The 20,867-nt window shown below is 39.7% G+C and overlaps 1 protein-coding gene across 4 annotated transcripts in view; it reads right to left on the minus strand.

Annotated features, from left to right (window-relative positions):
• Window positions 1-2,368: 2,368 nt before the first annotated feature.
• The window catches only part of AGAP1 (ArfGAP with GTPase domain, ankyrin repeat and PH domain 1), a 680,164-nt gene continuing 661,665 nt past the window's right edge, over window positions 2,369-20,867 (minus strand). Inside the window, exons 18-19 of one of the 4 annotated variants that reach the window (XM_084644148.1) lie at window positions 4,155-4,410; window positions 2,369-3,588 (exon numbers count right to left, since the gene is read on the minus strand). In XM_084644148.1, the coding sequence (XP_084500274.1) occupies window positions 3,385-3,588; window positions 4,155-4,410 (460 nt within the window). In that variant the 3' untranslated portion in view covers window positions 2,369-3,384. The remainder of the gene's footprint in view (window positions 3,589-4,154; window positions 4,411-20,867) is intronic. The other 3 variants (XM_084644149.1, XM_084644150.1, XM_084644151.1) reach the window with 3 other exon arrangements.

Raw genomic sequence — 20,867 nt, forward strand, 5'->3', positions numbered from 1 at the left:
ATTTCTGACCAATCTTCCTTGAATATGTACCTGAGGATGCAAACTTCCTTGGAGACAAATATACCTGAATCTGCTCACATATGATAGCTTGTGCCTCATTAACACTTCTGCTACTGCTCACATCTCAATGGGAGGCGAGGGGGAATTGGTTACAGGTATGCATATTAGATAGCACAAAAAACATAGCTTTGTCAGGGCCTAAACCACATCTATCAAAGCAATGACAAGCCTTCCACATCTAGTAAGCATTACATTGTCTCCAGGGACAATGTATGGGTGGCCTTCCCAGTCTTTCACAGAGAATGCCACCAAGTGGATGGGCTGTATATCTTCCCTGCAGACATCCCTTGACTTTTGGGATATGCCACTAGAAAGAGGTAAGCTATCTCATATTCTACAAAAGCACTGGTCTACATTGCTATTATCATCCCTTACTAATATGTCTAAGAAAAAGATGTGCTAATTTAAACACAACTGTGTTACTGCTTTATCTAAAGTAGTGTGTTAATATTCTGTTTGTCTGAATAAACCATCCTTCCTATGATACAGTAGAGTTTCCTTTTCTAAAGACTCCTTTGCTACAATTTCTGAATGTCCTCCTTTACCACAGAAGGATATGATGGACCTCTACAATGTCAGAAACCTGTTACAATTTAGCCCGGTTCCCCTTATTTCTCAATGCCCTTGTGTGTTTCATGCTAGGAAGATTGGTTTAAAGAGATAATTGAAAGGTGAATGGAAAAGCATTTTAAACCTAGAAGAATACCGGCTTTGAAAAAGCATTTGTGTTGTAGGCTTAAAAATGGCAACTTGTTTTAAAACAAAGTATTTTAAATGGAGGCGGGCTGGTTAGCACTTTTGGAAATCAGACTCTCAATTTCTACTTCACCGGCCTGCCAAGAGACTTGAGATCAGGTTACTGAGTCGCCTGCCACAGATGGTAAAATCACCAACACCCAGCAGCAGAATGCTGAGTGTGCAGTTTCATGTTCGGTTCTAGATGTTAGCGAAGTCATCCAAGGTTGGAGGAAGACAACTGTCAATATCTAAGTCCAGACGGCAGATTTGAGTAAAGAAGGCACCATGATGCAAACTACTTTAAAAAAAACAAAAAATAGCTTTATCATTTTGAATGCACATGTGCACCCATGATGCTGCCAGCTTAGGCTGGTAAAATGAACACTAAAAGCTTTTTCCATTCACCTTTAAATGCCCCTATTGCAACAAAGCATAAAAGCAGAATTCTAAAGGACCAGGAAAGCCCATCAATGTCCACCTGCTTGAGCCCTTGGGGCTTCTCTCACCTGATCACTATGGCTTTTGGGCCAAACCTGCCCCTTTTGGACACCCATGGGATATAAAATCCCCCCCCCCCCCCCGCATTTTGTCCACATACATTTTATTATTTTCTTTTCCCATTCTGACCTGAACAGATATACAGAGCCCCAGGAAGTGCAGAAACTCATGAAATACAAGAAGATCAGGCAGATGAGCAAATTTGTGTGCTGTGTGCACCTGACCAACTTCATGCACTTGTTCCTCTGCCACGATTCGGATCAGATTTCAACTTTCTCTGAAATACACCCTTCTCCCACCTTCATATTACCATATGCTACTTAAAAATCACTTCTCTTTTTGCCAGAAACCTTGCAATCTACTTCTCTGTGCCACAATTTCAGTTTTTAGAAGACTTCAGAAACCAGCATCAGTCTAGTGCTATCAAAATATTGAATCAAGTATTAAAACTGGCAGATGGATGAACTGTCCAAACTCCTTCCACAAATCATTGTTGCACCATAAAGCAGCCAAGTTGAGAGTCAAAGGAGCCAGGCCATGCCCACCTCAGAGAACGACATTAAGTTTAGCTATTAGACAAATCTGATCTCTCCTCCCACCCCCAGGCTGTGTCTTGGTCTGTGAAAGCATCATAGCTTCTAATGTAAAATATGTTTACGCTACTGAGAGACATCCTCCTTTTCTTCCTAATAGATTCTGTACACCTTTTTTTGGTAAGCCAAATATGCCATCCTCTCATTCCGATATGTTCTTCAAAGGTTTGCATCAAACAAATGGAAATACAGTTCACTGCTGGGAATATTTTCAATGTGCAATTATCTGTAAACCTCAGAACCTAACTACTTGCACATTATTTCGTTCACATCCATTATACTTTATAAATTAACAGAGGTGTCATTTGTCTGTACAAAAATCAATGCATATTTATGAACTTGTTTATTCAAATAGATTTTACATACATATAATCTAAAGACACAATACAAAATCTGTATAATTTAGGCAATGCATCACAAGAGAAATCAAAAAACTCAACACACTTACTTGGCAAAATGACATAACATATTTCTTGTGACTGAAAAAAATAGTAGCCTTTAATGCATTTATTTATTTTACTAAATGTACTTGAAATGTTTTTCCTTAGCAGTATTCATTATTTCTTTTTGTGTTTCATAGTTATTCTTATTTATTTTTTCCATTTTGTTTTTACACCAAGGAGACTGCAGTCAAATAACACTCAGCAACCGATTTCCTCTCTTTGGACTGAAAAATTAAACAGATACTAAATTATGACAGTGAATTTAGAAAGGAGGGCTCCAAGGGCTTGAAAGAACATGTCTGAGATAATATGATGCTTCTAAGAATATTGCAATCACATCCAAGCAATCACCGAAGCGTGCCATGTAACTACCTCCTCAGCTAATATGCTTTTTTCTCCGTGATGACTAATCATGTTCTATTAAACAGCAGTAATGCTGGAAGAACTCAACTATACAAGTGTAATGAAGCCAGTATTCTCCCTGGACAGATTAGCTACAACTGATTTGACACATACCATCATAGGAACTTCAAACCTGACAAACTCTGTGCTTGCTTCTGATTTATGCCGTCAAGCTCTTCGGAGAAGAGAATGAAATCCAAGTGTTCCGTTTGGTAGAGGTGAAATGTACTGATATGCTTAACTGTCAGTTAAGGAAAGTTACCATTTCTTCTTTCTTCTCCTCTTCCTCCTCCTTTCTTTTCCCTCCAACCTCTCTTTCAACACTTCTAGAACCTCTGTCTAAAGACAACTAGTAAAATGGTCCCATGTCGTGCTATAATTAGAGACCTCACAACCACTCTCTCTCACAAACCCTCTCTTTTTCAGTTTTCCTTATTCAAGACCTTTTATTAAAATAAATGGTTTCTGCAGCCCCCTTTTCTCCTCTGGTCACTTCACACTGTCCAGATGTGATTTTTCTGGAGAGGACAGAGATTGAGGGGAAAGGGGAGATGCGGAGGTATAAGACTCACAGGTCAGAGCTGTGAAGAAAATGGAGCAGTATGAGGCTGCGGATGTTACTCAGGTCAGTGAAGAAATGAGCACGTTCCTCAGATGATGGTGGGCATTCTTCCACTGCTGTTGTTCCTGTTATTGTTCTTCCTGGACAAATTGGGAGTAGCCATCAGGACAAAGCGCTCATCAGGGCAGCCATACTGCAGGAGAACATCAATGCATTCCTGGCCTGTGGCTTGCCTGGCATAGGCTAAAGCCGTGTTCCCATGGGCATCACGGGCCATAACATCCACGCCATACTGTGGAAAAAAACAAATGTCATTTGAGACCCTGCTGCTAACACAGCGTTAAAATGGAGTGAAAGAAAACAGCACAGCTAGAGCTGAGTTTAAGGGGAGGGGTGCGACGGATGGAGAGAAATTCTCAAAGACAGACGCTCCTTATTTGAAGGGTTTGTAAATCTAAACATGACAAACACGCTTCATGCACATACAGCTTTCTACTGGAAGTACCTCACCTGCTGCCGGTCATGCAAATACTCTCTCACCATTGCATTTTATGTGGATTTTCCACAGTGTGTGCACCTATCCCTCTCCCGGGCCTCACTCCAGTTTTTACCACATTTAAACAGATGTGGAAAAAGACACATTTTGCAAGCAACCTCCAAGAAGGCTTAAGTGCCATCATTTGAAAGGAACAGGAACATTTAGACTAAGGAAAAGAGGGAGATACCTTGAGCACCCCACTGGAATATGCTCATAGCAGTATTTTGAAAGGCCATATTGAAGTAATGTTTGCTAGACAATAGGGACGAGTGAAACGTAACTCCGCACTGCATACCCAACACCACAAGGCAGCTGCTTACCCAAATTAAGAGCTGAACTAACACTACATTTCCTTTCCTACATGCCAAGTGAAGGGCTGTGCGCCCATCCCCATCTCCGCAGGTCTCATTCACTTCTTCCCGGGTTCCATGGGCCAGGAGCAGGATGACAGTCCGCAAGTCCTCATCAGCTGTAGCTTGTAGCAGATGCTGGCCTAAAGAAAGTTCCAGGCACTGCAGCGGTGCAAGGAAGAGCTTCTGTTCATATTTAGCACGTATCCAGCGCTCTTTTTCTTCCCTAGAGAAGCAAAAAGAAACATGCCATTCAAAAACTGGTTCCATTGCCTTTGTGTGATGTTATATATTCACCTTTGGAGACAAACAATCCAAAAAACCCACTGCCATACAGAGAGGCTAATTAGCAAGAAAACATTTTCTTCTTGTAAATGTCAGCAAAAAAGCTTCTTTCTGAAACATTTCGTTTATGCCTTATACTTGAGACAAAATTTATTACACTTACACATTTCTCACCCGGTTGTACCTGGCCGGAGAGCTACATTACATACTGGGTTCATGGACCAGCCTTTCACCTCCAGAAACAGAGGCTCAAGCATGCCTTGGGCCACAAGTGGAACAAGTTTGGTGCCATGCAGTTTGGCATAGGTCAGCAAAACCGACCATCTCTACTCAAGAGAGGCCCAAGACTGGAGCAGCCAAGCGGAGCTCCAGGTCAGGATTGAGATGTGCTGGTAAAGCTACACAGGGAAATGTGCACAGAATTTGCCTGCAGTGGGCCTAGATGTAGCCAGTGGCAGCACTAAATTCCTCAAAGTTCACTCCCACGAACAAACTGACTCCTGCTTGCATCTAAAGAAAGAAAAGGGAAATTAATGAAAGATACTGCCTTGCTTTTTCATTCTGTAAGGTTTGGCCACTGAACAACAGCATCCCAGTTTGTTTCACAATGGGACAGAGGTTCAGGAGGTTTTTGTTTTTTAAGGAAAATCTCAGTACTTTAAAGCATCATTTCCTCTCACTGTACCAAGTAAGCACCAAAAGCTTCCTAGATACATTTGTATTGTAGGATAATGCCACATTTTACAAGTAACTCCAATTTCTGTTAAAAACTTTTCAAAACACACTGATGTGCTTTGGGGGACGTGGTCACAGGCAAATTCCCATTGACAGGTGCCCTTTGCCTAATACTTCAGGTATCTACATGGTAATCTGTCTATCCTGTGAAAACTATATATAGCACCTAGTAGGAAAACTACTTACTGGTGACATTTTTTCCCTCTCAAGTACAGAAAGAAAAGCTCTGTTTACACCTTTCAGCAGTGTTTACACTACTCCCAGTAATCTAGTGTCAGGTTAGCCCTAATCTGTTTTTAAATACTTATGTAAACAGATAGTTCCAACAGCAAATCTGGATTAGTTTTGCATCACTTCCTGGTACATGTGGAGTGACCTTACATTGACCCCTCTGGATGCTTTCATGCAAAGCTTTCCAAAGCATGCACTTTTCTACACAAATGACAAGTCAACCTATAACTGCAATATACAGTCATTTTTCCCCATAAAAAAAGTATAAATTTTTCAGTTTATTCCAAAAATTATGGCTCGGACAATCCTTCAAACGATCACCACACTCTGAATAATAGTGAAACCATCTTGGGGGTTGAAAAATAGCCTGTGATGCTGATGCTTGATAGTACATTCTATTTTAAAAAAAGAAAAGGAGTACTTAAAACATTCACCACGAGAGAAAACTTCTGAATACTGTTAACCTTGTGACACAAACATACATTGAGAGGGAAGGTTAATACTCCACTTATCTTGTGCTGATGTGTACAAATAAAATCAAATCCAACAAGTACCAATGCTGTGAGAAGGATGGAATAGCATAGCTCCAGCTGCCTAAAATGTCATGAATTCTGTGGAGTTGTGTCACATGATGCCATTTTGGTATTCTATGCACTCTTAAAAAATAACCATAGATCGTTGTAAAACTATTATTTATCCAGGTCTTCTACATCTCCAAGTCAATGGAGCAAGCAGGTACAGTATTTGGTAAGCCTCATTTAAAATGTTTTAATGTTTGTTAAAAATAAATGTGTGTAATGTACAAAATATTTTATAAATATATCATTTACCCTTATAAAATGGGCAGGACTCCCAGATTAAGTGCATTTCACAGTGTTATTGTGGGACCACTGCCTAAGTCAGGGGACAGTCAATTTATACCTCTTAAAATCATACATCCAATTTTTTTTCCAGAGCTGCTTCTACCCATCTGCTCCACAACAAAACTTTAAAATCTTAAATTTAAGGACTTAAATTTAAAGGGCACTGGTGACTGTCAGCAACAGCAACCTGCAGTTGTTTCTGCAACAGGTGTTCCAATCCCAGCTGTGGCATCAGTTGTGGGAATCGTGACTTGAACAGAAATTGCTCTCTGTTCAGAGAAACAAGCTATTTGAAACAAACCTTCTATTCTACTCACAATCCAGCTATGAGAAAAAGGATTTTTGTTTTGTTTTTATTAAAGATGAGCATAACTTCAGTCAGACCCATGAGAGCTGATACCTCAGTGTGTACAGAAGCAGCAACTAAAAGTGCCAGAATCAGCTGGACGTTTTCAGAGCCTTAGGCTGCCAAAGTTTTACAAAATTCATGAGAATGTATTTTATGTTTACACTATTTTTTAACAGTTTATCTATTTGTCCTCCACAGCATTTACATACGCTCCAAAAGCGGTTTTTATGAGAAACATTAACTCTTCTAAAAATGTGTATCTTACGCATATGAAAAAAAAAGCTGCTGGATAGTGATGCAAAGGCTTATCACACAATGAGATCCTGTCATGTCTGGATGGCCTGGGGGAACCAGGAATGAGCCACTAAGCTCCAAACTGGGACCACGTGATCACACTGTTTCAAAAAGGGTAACGAGGACAGACCACAAACTTGTTAGGTTATTATGGGTAATCCATTAATAGGGTCTGTCTGTGGGGGTGGGAACAGGCCATCCACCCTCGCTGTCCTGTTGGCTTAGCAGGGGAAGGCAAAGTGCAGGATGCAACCGGTCCCTCTCTTAAAGATTTCTACCGCTACATAACCTCGTGACACAAACCACTGTCTCTCTCTCTGACTCTTACTGTATGCTGTGATCAGAATTCTGTGCAACTTCACTAAATCTATTGCAGAGCTGGGCAATGGCTAGAGTTACTGGTAATCCAAGATATTCAGGAAATGGGAGTCTACTTGCAAGAGCAGGGTTCTGCATTCTATATTAGACTCTGCCACTGTGTCATGTCATTGCCTTGCTGTGTGACCTTGAGCAGGTTACTTAATTTTACTTTACTTCCATCTCCTCATGTGTAACATGTGCATAATACTCACCTATCTCTTATGAGTACTGAGAGTCTTAATTACATTAGGGCCAGATTCTGCTACCCTCGCTCAGACTGAGTAGAGCCTTGCTCTTTAAGTAGTCCCACTGAAATTAGTGGGACTATTTGTGGAGTAAGATACAATTCAGGGTGTGTAAGTGTGGCAGAATCTTGTCCTTACTGTCTGTAAAGCACCTTGAGATCCTCAGATGGAAGATACTTCAATGTCAATAATTGTTTCTAGTTTGCAAGACTATTTCAAAACAATTCTAGACACAGTAGTTATTGGGGGAATATACTGGAGAGAAAGTGTCAGCCTGTTATCCAGACAGACAATAGCTATTTTAAGTACATTCCTAATGAATAACACAGAAACTTTCATCTGAATACCACATGATGTTAATGACCGGCCTGGTTAAGGATTCCCAAAATTCCACTTGAGGGTTCTAGCAGGAAGCCATGGGAAGAGCAATCAGTGTGCCCTTGTTGCCAAGAAGGCCAATGGCATTTTGGGATGTATGAGTAGGGGCATTGCCAGCAGATCGAGGGACGTGATCGTTCCCCTCTATTCGACATTGGTAAGGCCTCATCTGGAGTACAGTGTCCAGTTTTGGGCCCCACACTACAAGAGGGATGTGAAAAAATTGGAAAACGTCCAGCGGAGGGGAACAAAAATGATTAGGGGACTGGAACACATGACTTATGAGAAGAGGCTGAGGGAACTGGGATTGTTTAGTCTGCGGAAGAGAAGAATGAGGGGGGATTTGATAGCTGCTTTCAACTACGTGAAAGGGGGTTCCAAAGAGGATGGATCTAGACTGTTCTCAGTGGTAGCAGATGACAGAATGATAGAAACATAGAATATCAGGGTTGGAAGGGACCTCAGGAGGTCATCTATTCCAACCCCCTGCTCAAAGCAGGACCAATCCCCAATTTTTGCCCCAGATCCCTAAATGGCTCCCTCAAGGATTGAACTCACAACCCTGGGTTTAGCAGGCCAATGCTCAAACTACTGAGCTATCCCTCCCCCCCAGGAGAAGTAATGGTCTCAAGCTGCAGTGGGGGAGGTTTAGGTTGGCTATTAGGAAAAACTTTTTCACTAGGAGGGTGGTGAACCACTGGAATGCGTTACCTAGGGAGGTAGTGGAATCTCCTTCCTTCGAAGTTTTTAAGGTCAGGCTTGACAAAGCCCTGGCTGGGATGATTTAGTTGGGGATTGGTCCTGCTTTGAGCAGGGGGTTGGACTAGATGACCTCCTGAGGTCCCTTCCAACCCTAACATTCTATGATTCTATGAAACACAAATAAAAAGGCTTTAAATGTTTAGCACACCCTGAGGCAGCTCATTTCTGACCTCTGATGACAAGTGAGGTTCCAAACACAACCAATGTGCAAAATGGAGCACAAGTGAGACATTCCATTTGGGTATTCCTATAGGAAACTATCTTTGATTAGCTGATCATTGTCTGGAGCTGGCAGTGTGTTCCCCACACTCCCCTGGGTCGGCGCATTCAAACTTCAGAATTATTACTCTTTTGAGTAAAAATCCAGAAAGCTTCACAGACATCCTCTCCTGCTATATTTCCCCTAATACAGGCTCTCTCTCCTTTGGTGTGAGTGATTTAATTTAAAATGGAAAGTTCTCAGAATTTTCCTGGAAGACTATTTTGGCTTCACTGTACCTGCTCACCCTAGGAATTATGACACTAAGACATAAATAGTGTAACTGTTTCTCTGATGTCACAATTTCATTTCTGGGATCCACAGCTTGTCCTGGTTGAGTTTTCATTTTCCCAAAGGAAGGCCAGTCCAAGAGCAGAGTTGTCAGCAGTAGATCACTTAACCTCATTCCAATCCCCTGGAGGACCACTGTTCACATCCCCCGTTAGCTAATGAGCTAAAAAATGAATGATTGGAACGGTCAGCAATAAGCAGAAAGAGGAGGCATAGTACTTCATTTCAGCCTGTGCTGACATACCTTTAAATAAATCAACTGCTTAAGAGTGAGAGGAAATGAGAGAAAGAGCAACTAATCAGGAGAAAGACACTGAACCAATCCCTAAAAATAAATGTGCAACTGAACATCTGCTAATAAATATTCTTCTTCTTTTCACTTGTAACCCTATTAACCGCTTTCTGGGTAACCTCGCCTGTGCTAGGGACCCCAGATGTAGCTGTAGCATGCCAAATCCTAATCTTAAACAAAATTAGCTTGCTTGTTTACTGTGACTTCCAAAATTCATTAACATCCTTTTCTCTGGATCAGAGAGCAGGCCAAGGCCAGCTCCTGGGAGATGTTACAATACGATGTGTCTGGATCTTCTCTAGCTTGCCTGACCCAGTATGCAGTGATTGAGAAGGACACTGCCTTTCTTCAATGACCTTGCTGGTTCAAAATATAGCCTACTTGCACTATACTATTTTTTTTCTTTAAACACACATGCACAGGGTGGATTAATGATCAGCTACAAACTAATGGATAAACAAATAACACTAACAACAACAAGCAGAAGTACAGTAAATTAGATTAGGTGGCCCTTGCACCTTTTACCTTTATTCAGGTAAATACCAATCCATTTGAACCTAGTTTACTGATATAAACTTAAAGCCTTGTTGTCTATATAAAGGTCTGATACAACTGAATAATCATTATCATGTTGTTCCTCTATGTCGAGGAAGTGATGATGCACAAAGTCTTGACCAAAAAGCACCATCAATTTCCTTACTTTAGTATGTGTCTCCATCATCACTGAACTCTAATCCACTTTAGTGTGAATAATGAAAACTATGCCGTGTTTCTGATACTGTATATGAGCCAAAGTTTATGACAAACGGAACAAAATTCAACCCTCAGTTTATTCTGATATAATTAGGTGCTTGCTTCTCAAGATAATGTCCAATTATTTAAATTACTCTGCCAGCCACATCAGATCACTATTATGGAAACATACATACCGGGGATTGTAAGGGAGGGGGACAGAGTAGGTAGGATGAGAGGGTAGAAACAGCATATTTGTTTAAGACAAAATTATTTTGCTTCATGAACTTGATTGTGTTGTGTGCTTGTATGTTGGAGCATAAAATACTCATTTAGAAGTCCAGACTCACTTCTACTGCATCATTTGGCTCTCTTTTTTCAATCAGGTATTTAAGTTTATATACTTGACACAGATCCAGGTAAAAGCTTAATATTGCTGGCATCATTCCTACTCGCCCTCCATACTTCTACCTCCAACCTCATTTTCCCTCCTCAAATGTACTAAGTAGAGAAACCAGAAAGCAAGATAAGGAAATAACATGCACTTTGGAAGCAGAAATAGTGTTAGTGTGGGAATTTACAATTTGTTGTTTAGTCAATACAGTGTATGAGAGAAAAGCCTAGGGAACTTGCCATGAGAATTCACCAGCCCAGGCATAAAACCTACAAGCTCCATCTTATTAAACTGATAAGAAAAAAAATTATATTCTAGTCACCCATTATCTAAAATTATTCATCCCAAGTAAGTAGGTGAATGGAATGTTGCAAGGTTGTATTAGAAATGCTACAAAAAGTGGGAGGTGGTTTATTGCATCAAGAAATCACTATCATGCCTATTTCACATACCAGCCAAAATACAGAGCGAGTCTGCAGAGTCAACATTTTAAAATGTATTTTTATCCCCCGACATCCCCCAACCCGACAAAAATACGTAAACAATACACCTTCATTGTCATAGATAATGCTTTATCTGAGACAGTCTCTCAGTTCTCACTATCTTTTATATATTTGACAACTCAAACCTAAGCACAGTGTGTCTATCACATTTATTTTGCCATTTATGGCTGCATATTTAACAAGTTTACTAATGTTTAACTTCTTGTAACCTGGCTAACTCAGCATGAGTAGTCCAGCCTTGCCAGCCTGTCAGAGACTGACAAGGATAATGCGTCGGTTCCAAGAAAGTGAAGTAAAGCCCCCCGCCCCTTCGACAACCCCTAAAACTGGCTTTACATGCATCTCCTGTAGCATCCCAGGATGTGTCATTAACTTAGTGATTCAGTATGTAGGGAACATGCATCATACAAGCAAAGCTGCAACCTCATCATAAGCTATGTTGGCACTAGATCATGCTGCAGATTTTCTTTAAAGAAAGCTATTCAAGACAATACGTTTCCGTATTCGATAAATTATCACCTGGTTTTGTTGGAATTTGCAATGTAGTGTTTTCGTAGGGAAAAGCAATGGAACAAAGACATTGGAAGGGTGAGGAGGTAGGAGGCATTTACAATTTTTTAAAAAATTTGACTGGAAAGGGGGTGGGGGGAAGAGAAGGTAAGAAGAATGGGCTAGCAGCAAGGAATTTTCAAAGTGTCTTCCTGCCTCTAGCAAAGCAGGAACTGGGAGGAGAGGCATGGAAGAGGAGCTAGGAACAATATGCTGAGAAAACAGAGGGGGCTTCCTCTCTCTGCAGGAGAAGACCCCACTCTATTGCAAAGTAAGTGCTTAGCAGTTGACTGCTTCCTCACATGCATGCCTTCTCTCCTAGGCTGCGTTGCTAAGGGGGAAGGAGCACAGGCCCGCTAGGGATGTAGGCCCCTGGCTAACAAGGGGGCCGCAGACAGCAAACAAAGACCGATGGATATTTATTCCTTAATTACCAAAAGCCTTTAAGAAACTGGCCACTGTAAATCCCACATGCAGAGAAAGGGAAGCAAAGGACAAGGATTTATGTGCACTAGGGCATAGAGGAAATAAATATTCCTGTGGCTCTTGATCAATATTATGAGTGTTTTGCCAAGCTGCAGGGTGTTTTATGAACTTTAAGGACAGAGAAGGATAATTAAATAAATAAAGTCAACCTATTAAGCTTATTACTTCTTAAAAGTTACAGTTAGATACACCAGACAGATGAAATAGGGCCACGTAGAAAAGCTGTGGACAGGACAACATCCAAATGTATTGCGGCAATAAGCAGACAAGCATGGTCTACAATACTTGGCCAGTGAGCTCAGGGTCAGTCAATGCAGGGAATCTTGTTGAGAAATGCTTTTATTCTCTGTTGTGGGCAGAGAAGCTATCTGGATGAGGATGGTGTTCTATTTCCAGTTTACTAGAAAGAAGAGGTGTAAAATTCATAATGCAGTGTTACAGAACTACTCAAATTCAAGTTTATTCTCATTTCATAATGAATATGAATACAGGCCCTATTTCACATTAATAACAGGTCTATTTTTGAGATGGAAATGCCCCCCACCCCAACTTTTTTTTTTTTTTTTAAACAAAAAGGGGCTTCACACCAAAAGGATGCAAGAGACATTTTCTGATGTTTTGGAAGTTTCACTTGATATTTAACAAAACAAAAAATCATTCATGAGAGATTCAGTAGCCCACAAATCAAAAAGTTTTTCTATCAGTAACTCCACAACTGTACTTAGTACTTCAGTCATACCATTACAAACTTGTCTTACAAATTTCAGGAGCTCCTAATAGCAGTGATTTCTTATACAAGCATTCTGACTTGAATCATTCTATCAGATTAATCACTTATTGAAGGTTACCTATCATTTAATCTTTTTGATTTTCTGAAGACACCAGCCCCTCTTATCTACTTCGTTTCTGACACTCCACCACCACCCGGGTCTTTCAAATAGCTGCATTTCATGTATTTTCAAGCTTTGTTTTTCAGTGATGCCATGAAATAACCTGAGCTTCCCTCAGGTGCTACACACCTGCTGGAGTTACTACTGTACAACATTAATTACCAGCCTGGCCAGGACATCAAGGCTTACTGACATGAAGTGAACTGGATAAATATACTGTAACTGTGGACTCTGCTACACTATATAAATCAGCAGTAAATTTAGTGTTTTCATTGCAGCACACGCAACTAAACCTAATAATTTTTAAGGCACATTTGATAAAATATATCACATCTGAGGATTACTCTGTATGTGATTAAATAAAAGTCAAACAACATAGCATAGGGAATACTGCAGATACTAAGGAAAGCTTTCTTAAGTTATCAAAGACAAATGACAAGGTTGTAAGTGTGACAACTATAAACCCTATAAATATGTTAAGTCTTTTCCTGTTTCAAATCTAACCACATTTTCTGTCAGACATGCACTTCATAAACCATGATGCCTTCCAGAGCTGGTATCTTCTCATCGAAGCCAAAACAACTAGTCATTTTTTGACAGTCCTACCAACAGCTGCAAAGAAAGGAAAAATAATGCAGCGAACCATAACACTTTTCCATGCACAGCTTGGAAAAATCTGTAATAAAATGAAACTAAACACTGGGGAGGGGGCGGGGGGGAGATGGGTGGCTTGTGGGATCTCTAACAGGCCACAGAATCGTTCAAACCCAGCCCAAAACAGAAGTGAAAGAAAGTTATCTTCCAATAGCTCTTTGAAGGCACACAGAAATTGAACAGAGTTGGTGCCATCTCAACAGTTCCTGGCAGACAGATGTCCCCACCCACAACACATTCTTGAGGCCCCCCCCACCCCCGTATTTGTTTTTCTTGCAGGCAGTGTCATCACTAGGAGGCAATGGATGTATTCAAGGGACACAGGGTACATTATTTCATCTCAGAGTAGCATTGGGAAATTTACATTGAAACTATGTATCAGCCCATATAGATAGAGCCTTGCCAATCTGGCAACTTTTAAAGCATACTAAAAATTTACTTAATAAAAAGAAAGTCACAAAATTATCTTACAGCAGATACACAAACAAATTATAAACCCTGGAGTACGTTCTTGGTGATTCCTTTGTCCTTAGTCCATCCCATGCCTTGCTGTACATTGGGCTACTCACATTTGTAATCCTTGCCTGTCAACTGCCCTTCTCTCCAAATCTTCCCATTTCATGTTGAGGTGCTTGGTGTTGTTCAGAACTGTTCGTTTCCATTTTACTCGCGGTCTTCCTCTCTTTCGTCTTGCATTTTCTGGCTTCCATTCAAGGGTGGTCTTTGGTAAGCATTCTTTTTCCATTCTCAGCACATATCCCAGCCACCGATGTCTTTTTTTGTAGATTATTTGTGAGACGGTGCCTTGGCCAGTAATTTTTCTGACTTCTTCATTCTTCTTCCTATCTCTATGTTATTCCCAATTTCTTCTCAGACGTTTGTGATTAAATGCATCCAGCTTTTGCGTATCTTTCTTGGTAAGTTGCCATGTCTCATGGCTATATGTTGTGATGGCAATAACAATTGCTTTATACACATTCAGTTTTGTCTTGAGGGAGATGTTTTTGAGTCTTCCAAATGCAGCGTTTGCCTTCCCAATTCTTCTTCTTATTTCCTTGGAACTAGTACCATCTTGGCTGATCGTACTTCCAAGATACGTAAAACTGTCCACCTTCTCCAGTTTCTCTTCTTCAGTTTTGATTTCTGTCCCTGTAGTCCCCATTAACATGACTTTACATTTCTTTGCATTGTATCTCAAATCTATCTTCTCCATTACTTTTTACTTTGTGCATTTTTGTAGTCCGTTGGCATCTTCATTGATAAGGGCGATATCATTAGCAAAGTCTAGATCAAATAGCCTTCAATTGTTCCATTTTAGGCCACATGTTATCACTGTTGCATTGTTTTAATCCATAGTCCATGACTACCATAAACAAAAAAGGAGACAGTATGCACCCCTGCCTTACACCTGTCTTGATGCTGAATGGCTTACTCAATCCATTTTCATGCAGCATTTTGAGTTGGCATAGAATGCCTTCATAATGTTGATTAATTTTGTTGGAATTCCATATTGTTCCACAATTTCCACATTGTTTGTCTGTTTACACTATTGAATGCCTTTTGAGTCCACAAAATTGATGGCAAGACTGCCTTGGAATTCAGTAATATGTAAATAAAGAGAATATTAATGGCAATGTATGCCCACTGCATTTCATCATACAAACTGAATGCATCCGATGAAGTGAGCTGTAGCTCACGAAAGCTTATGCTCAAATAAATTTGTTAGTCTCTAAGGTGCCACAAGTACTCCTTTTCTTTTTCTGATTTATCTAGATATCTATTAAGTATGTAAATAATAAATTTCCATTGGAAATTTCAGTTTACAATTTTATATATATCACTTATATGTTAATGGAGCATTCCATTAATTTGCCAGTTGCTAAAGGTATCTGTCTCCCATATGGAGACCACATTTTAGAAAAGTGGAAGCATTTTTTAAAGTTCCATTTAAGGGGTTGTAAAAAATGCATTCTCTTCTTTAAAAAACAGCATACCAATTTCTATTCTCATGCTGAATTTGTCACACTAAAGGTAAGCCAAAAACTGGAGACTTGCTTTGAATGGACATTTCAATTCAAAATGAACATGACAACATTTTGTGCAAATGAAGGCAGTTTTTAATCCTATTTATTTATGAAAAAGAGTGACAACTTTAATGTAAATTATACCAAAATCCATCAGGCTTCTGCTTTAATGTTCATATAATCGTAGAGTTTTTTGTACAGTATTTAAGCAGTAGAAAAAATGTGACACAAATTTTTCAATGCATAAATCTCAATAAATCTGTACCAGGTGAGAAGCAGACCGAGGTAGTCAAGTGAGATTCTCAGAGACCTGGTAATGTGGCATATAACAGGGATGTACATCAGCAATGTACTTTACAGAAGTACTTTCTGTGATGCAACTATCACACTGCATTAGGGATACCATAACAGTCGCTGATGTGATCTGCTTTGGAACGTATCGCATCATAAACAGATGAAAGAAGAGAAATGGAGCTTTTCTTCTGCTCATAATATTATAAAGTGGATAAGTATCATAGCTATGAGTGCACCAATGCTTTACAAATAATGAAAAGGAAAAATGCAGGCTCCATCCAAGAGCTAATAAACTTAATTTACACATTAAAAAAAAATCTCAAACAAGGACTTGCCTATAACCAAACGGATTGCACAGGAGTGGTTGAGTAGTGGGAATGGAAAGATATGGGAAGATCTGAGCTACAGAATCTGTATAAAATTTTTGTTGAAGACTAGAAAACAGAGGAGGATGTTCGTATTATGTACATGTGGGGGCTTACATAGAAAATTTAAAATCACTGGACAATCCAAAGCTCTTGTTAATGTTAATTTCTAAAACAACCTATTATATAACCATTTGGGCTACAAAAAAAATTACCCTATTAACTATTAGAGAGACAAAGGGGTGAGGTAGTATCTTTTATTGGACCAATTTCTGTTGCTGAGAGACAAGCTTTCAAGCCACACAGAGCACTTCTTCAGGTCTGGGAAAGGTACTCCCAGTGTCACAGCAAAATGCAAGGTAGAACAGATTATTTAATATAAGTAGTTAGCACATATTATAAGGGACCATTCAAGGTAGAGTAGTCCGTTAACACCTCTGCAGTCATAGGACAAAAAGAGGGGGTTAGTGGGTTACAGATTGTTGTAATAAGCCATAAATCCAGTGTCTTTGTTCAGCCCGTGATTTTTAGTGTCTAGCAGAGTAATGAATTTTAGCTCCCAGGCTCATTCTTTGAAAGTGTTGTGCAGGTTTCCTTTGAGGACAAGGACTGTTAGGTCAGATATGGAATGATCATTTTGGGAAAAGTGTTCACCTACAGGTGAGAGCATGTTTTTGTCTTTTATCATTTTCCTGTGTGAGTTCATTCAGGAGTGCAATGATTGTCTGGTTTCACCCACATAGTTGTTATCACGGCATTAGGTACACTGGACGAGGTACACCACATGTTGCATAACAGGCCACTCTACCTTGAATAGTCCCCTACAATGTGTGCTAACTACTTATGGTAAGCAATCTGTTCCTCCTTGCCTTTCACTGTGATTCTGAGAGTATCTTTCCCAGACCTGAAGAAGAGCTCTGTGTGGCTCGAAAGTGGGTCTCTCTCAGCAACAGAAGTTGGTCCAACAAAAGATATTACCTCACCGACCTTGTCTCTCTAATATCCTGGGTCTGACACAGCTACAACTACATTGCATACTGTTCACTATGTTATAACATTACAATTTAAAAACAAATATTTTACCAGTGAAACCATCTCTGCAGATACATTTGTTATGCCTCCATAAAAAATAAAAGCACTCTTTGGGAGGGGAAAAAAAGATTATACTGGCTCATACACATGAAATTATAGCTAAACAAAAAACTTCAGTACTAAAACTCAGTACTTGAGCACAGATTATGAAAAAAAACTTGCATTCAGAGCTACAAACAAATAAAAAAAGTTTTGATATTTTCAATGTCAGAAGCAAAGAACAGGCACAATTTCAGTTGAAGTTTTAGTGTGTGAAAACCAAAGAATACATCACAAAAATATCCAAATTCTAAATGGTAATCAAAGTTTTAATGCAGAAAATTCTCCTTGCTTTGATACAACTGACCTCTATCGTCAGTAACTCCCTTTCCAGTGACTCCATTTGAGAACCTTCAATCATCACTGCTTCCCTTTCCAATCCTTTACCACTTTGAGCTTCTCTCGTCTCCTCTCTCAGACACTGTAGTCTCTTCTCTCTCTCCCCCCAAATCTCTCTTTGTCCTGCTTACCATGTCATCTGTCACCTCTACTTCTTCAGCCACTCTGGGACTCTCTTACCTCCATCATAATTTAATGCAAGTTTCTGGAGCCAAAACTGATAGAAGAAGTCTGGTGGTGTATTAACAATGTTTAAAATGTCAAGCCACTGACTGCCACATCATTTTGTGATAAAGCTCTATCTATTGGCGTGGTTGGTCAGCTGAAGGAGTGTCTTCTTGTCATCAATACATCATATTCCCCCGATAACTTAAGAGCTAAATTAGAAGCTAATGGAGTACAGGTGTTCAGCACCTTTGAAAAATCAGGCCAGAGGTAACATTTAAAGTTGGCGCTGGGAAAGTGTATCATCCAACATTTTCTGAAAGTGTACAACATCTCAAGTAACTCCTCTAGAAACAAAAATAAAACAAACAACATGAAAAGCAAAGGAATCTTAGACTCTTACCAACACAGTAACCATTAATGAGTTATTTAATTGCAACAAGGAAAATAGAAGGCCTTGTGTAAAATGCCTGTCTAGTTCTGACTGCCCAATACTCCGATCTCATGCACTGTTTTGGAAAAGTGCCATGAAAATGGAATTCAGCTGAATTCCAGTGAAAAACATTCACAGTGAGTTAACACAAGTTGACATGCTTGTAGGCACTGGAAGAGGAGGAAAGGAAGGGGTTTCATTCTGAATGAGTTACCTGGGATTTCAGTTGTGCGATTCCCATTTACTTTAATGGGAATAATACAACTAAAAAACCTGCACACGTCTTTGAGAATGCTCTCCTAGATGCCCATAAGGAATCACCACAGTCCAACTAAGTTTTGAAGGCTCTCTGCTACTCTTCTAGTCTAACGTCAGTGAAAAATTGCCGGGAGCATGGCTCTTGGTGAACACCACCCTCAGCCCAATATGCAGCAACACGCTGGGGTATTCTTTGGGCTGTCACTGTGCTGTCAATGTAACCATGCTGCCAGGAAGAAGGGGAGGAGGGAGATGAGATTGTGATGTTGGGAGAAGAGGTGAGAATAGAGGAAAAAAAGATCTGCTTAGTTTTACAAAGTTAGAATAGTCCCTTGGCCAAAATTTTTGGGAGTCCAACTGGGGACACTTAAGAGGGACCTGGATTTTCAGTTGGTAGGTGCCCAGCATCTTCTGAAACTGAGGTCTCTCTAAGGTGACTGAAATTGGGCACAAAAAATCATTAGACATGCCTGGAAACTTAAGCTTTTATGGTTTAGTAACATTATCTCAGAACCTGTATCTGTAAAATATGAAAAACTCACATAAAATCTGACAACTTGTAAGCAAAAGTAAACATGCACAGGTGATACACACCAACTGTAAGGCCAAGAAGTTCCTATTATACAGAGACTCGATGGAAGTATCTACAAGGAATTTCAGATGTGCACCAAAATGGATTATTCTGTTCCATTTGCCAAAACAATATTTGCTTAAAAGATTTTGTTGTTGTTGCTGTTTTCCTGCATAGTCTCTTCAGGGCACATTTGGAAATTATTTAAAAAAAGATAAAATGTCTCTAATCTGTTACCAATTAGAAAAACATGTGAATATTATTTTCTAATTTGTGACTCTTGAGTGTGTGTCTCAAAACCAGAGAGAAGTAATTGAAATAATTATGTCTGCTCCTGAATATTTCTATTATGCTCTTGAAATAAGAGGGTGGGTATGTCTTCTTTTGCCTGATGTGCCCTAGGGCTGAATGTATCAAAAAGTACATCAAAGCCCTGAACATAAACTGCCACAAAATTGTAATTTCTACAAAGTGCATACATTGGTCAATTGCAGCTGCAGCCCAAGGGCTGCCTAACTGATTAGTTAGCTTCTAATGGTCTTTGTGCAAAACTTGGATGGGGGAGGGAAGCAGTAAGAAGGGAAGGAAAGTTTAACAGTAAACACTCAGCCTGCCATGCTGTTCAAGGAGCCTACTAGCAAAGTGACTAATTTTCTAAGGACTATTGATGTACAAGCTATAACCCCATGATTTATAATAGCAGCAAAGTAGATTTTTTTTTAAACCCAGATGCAGTGCGACTTGAGTGACTAACTCCTGAAAATTGGTAATTTCCTGGTGGTTAGCAGTAAAGGGCCTACCAATGAGAAAGCAGAACATGCTAATAAATTTATAGTGCGTTATATGCCAATTAGACCCCGTCAGCCATTCAAGAGGCAGTGCCACCAATCAGGTTATCATTCCATAAATGTACTCTTTAGAGCTGATCTCATTACAAATCAATCCAGCATCTAGATTTCCGAAGCATAATTCTCATTAGTCTTAACCCAGAAATGTATTTGTGAAACACCACACTGGGTTATTTTTCCCCTCTAAGTGCCCTCTCCCTATACCCTATGTACAGTTATTCTTCTTGTTTATAGTCATGTCTGTACTTCAAATGGTAAATAATAATTCTGAATACCACATTAATTCTGTACCGAACCAGATTTATTACAGACTTCATACTTGGGAGTTTCACCGTCATTCACAAGCCATCCGTGAATCTCTTGGTTAAATTACATCCTTGTATTTAATCATGCATCATGTATTATTCTATCAATACAGTGACTCATATTAGATCCATCATCTCACACTTCTTTCTCACTATGACACCCAAAAGTGCCAGATACCCAATAATGGCTTAGTTTGGCATCACAGTCAGCGAGGAAAAAATCAAGTACAGAAATAAAAAAAAAAATCAAGTCTGGTTTCAGCCTGCTTAATACATTTTCTACTCTGGCCACTATTTTTGATACCGCTTGGTGCTTATATCTATACAAGAAACACTGTGTTTTGGATTACATCAAGTGTATTTCCTTTCTTCCTTCTCTGCTGAATAAGGCCACATAA

This window comes from Lepidochelys olivacea (genome assembly GCF_965140295.1).
Source record: "Lepidochelys olivacea isolate rLepOli2 genome assembly, chromosome: 11".
Lineage (NCBI taxonomy): Eukaryota > Metazoa > Chordata > Testudines > Cheloniidae > Lepidochelys > Lepidochelys olivacea.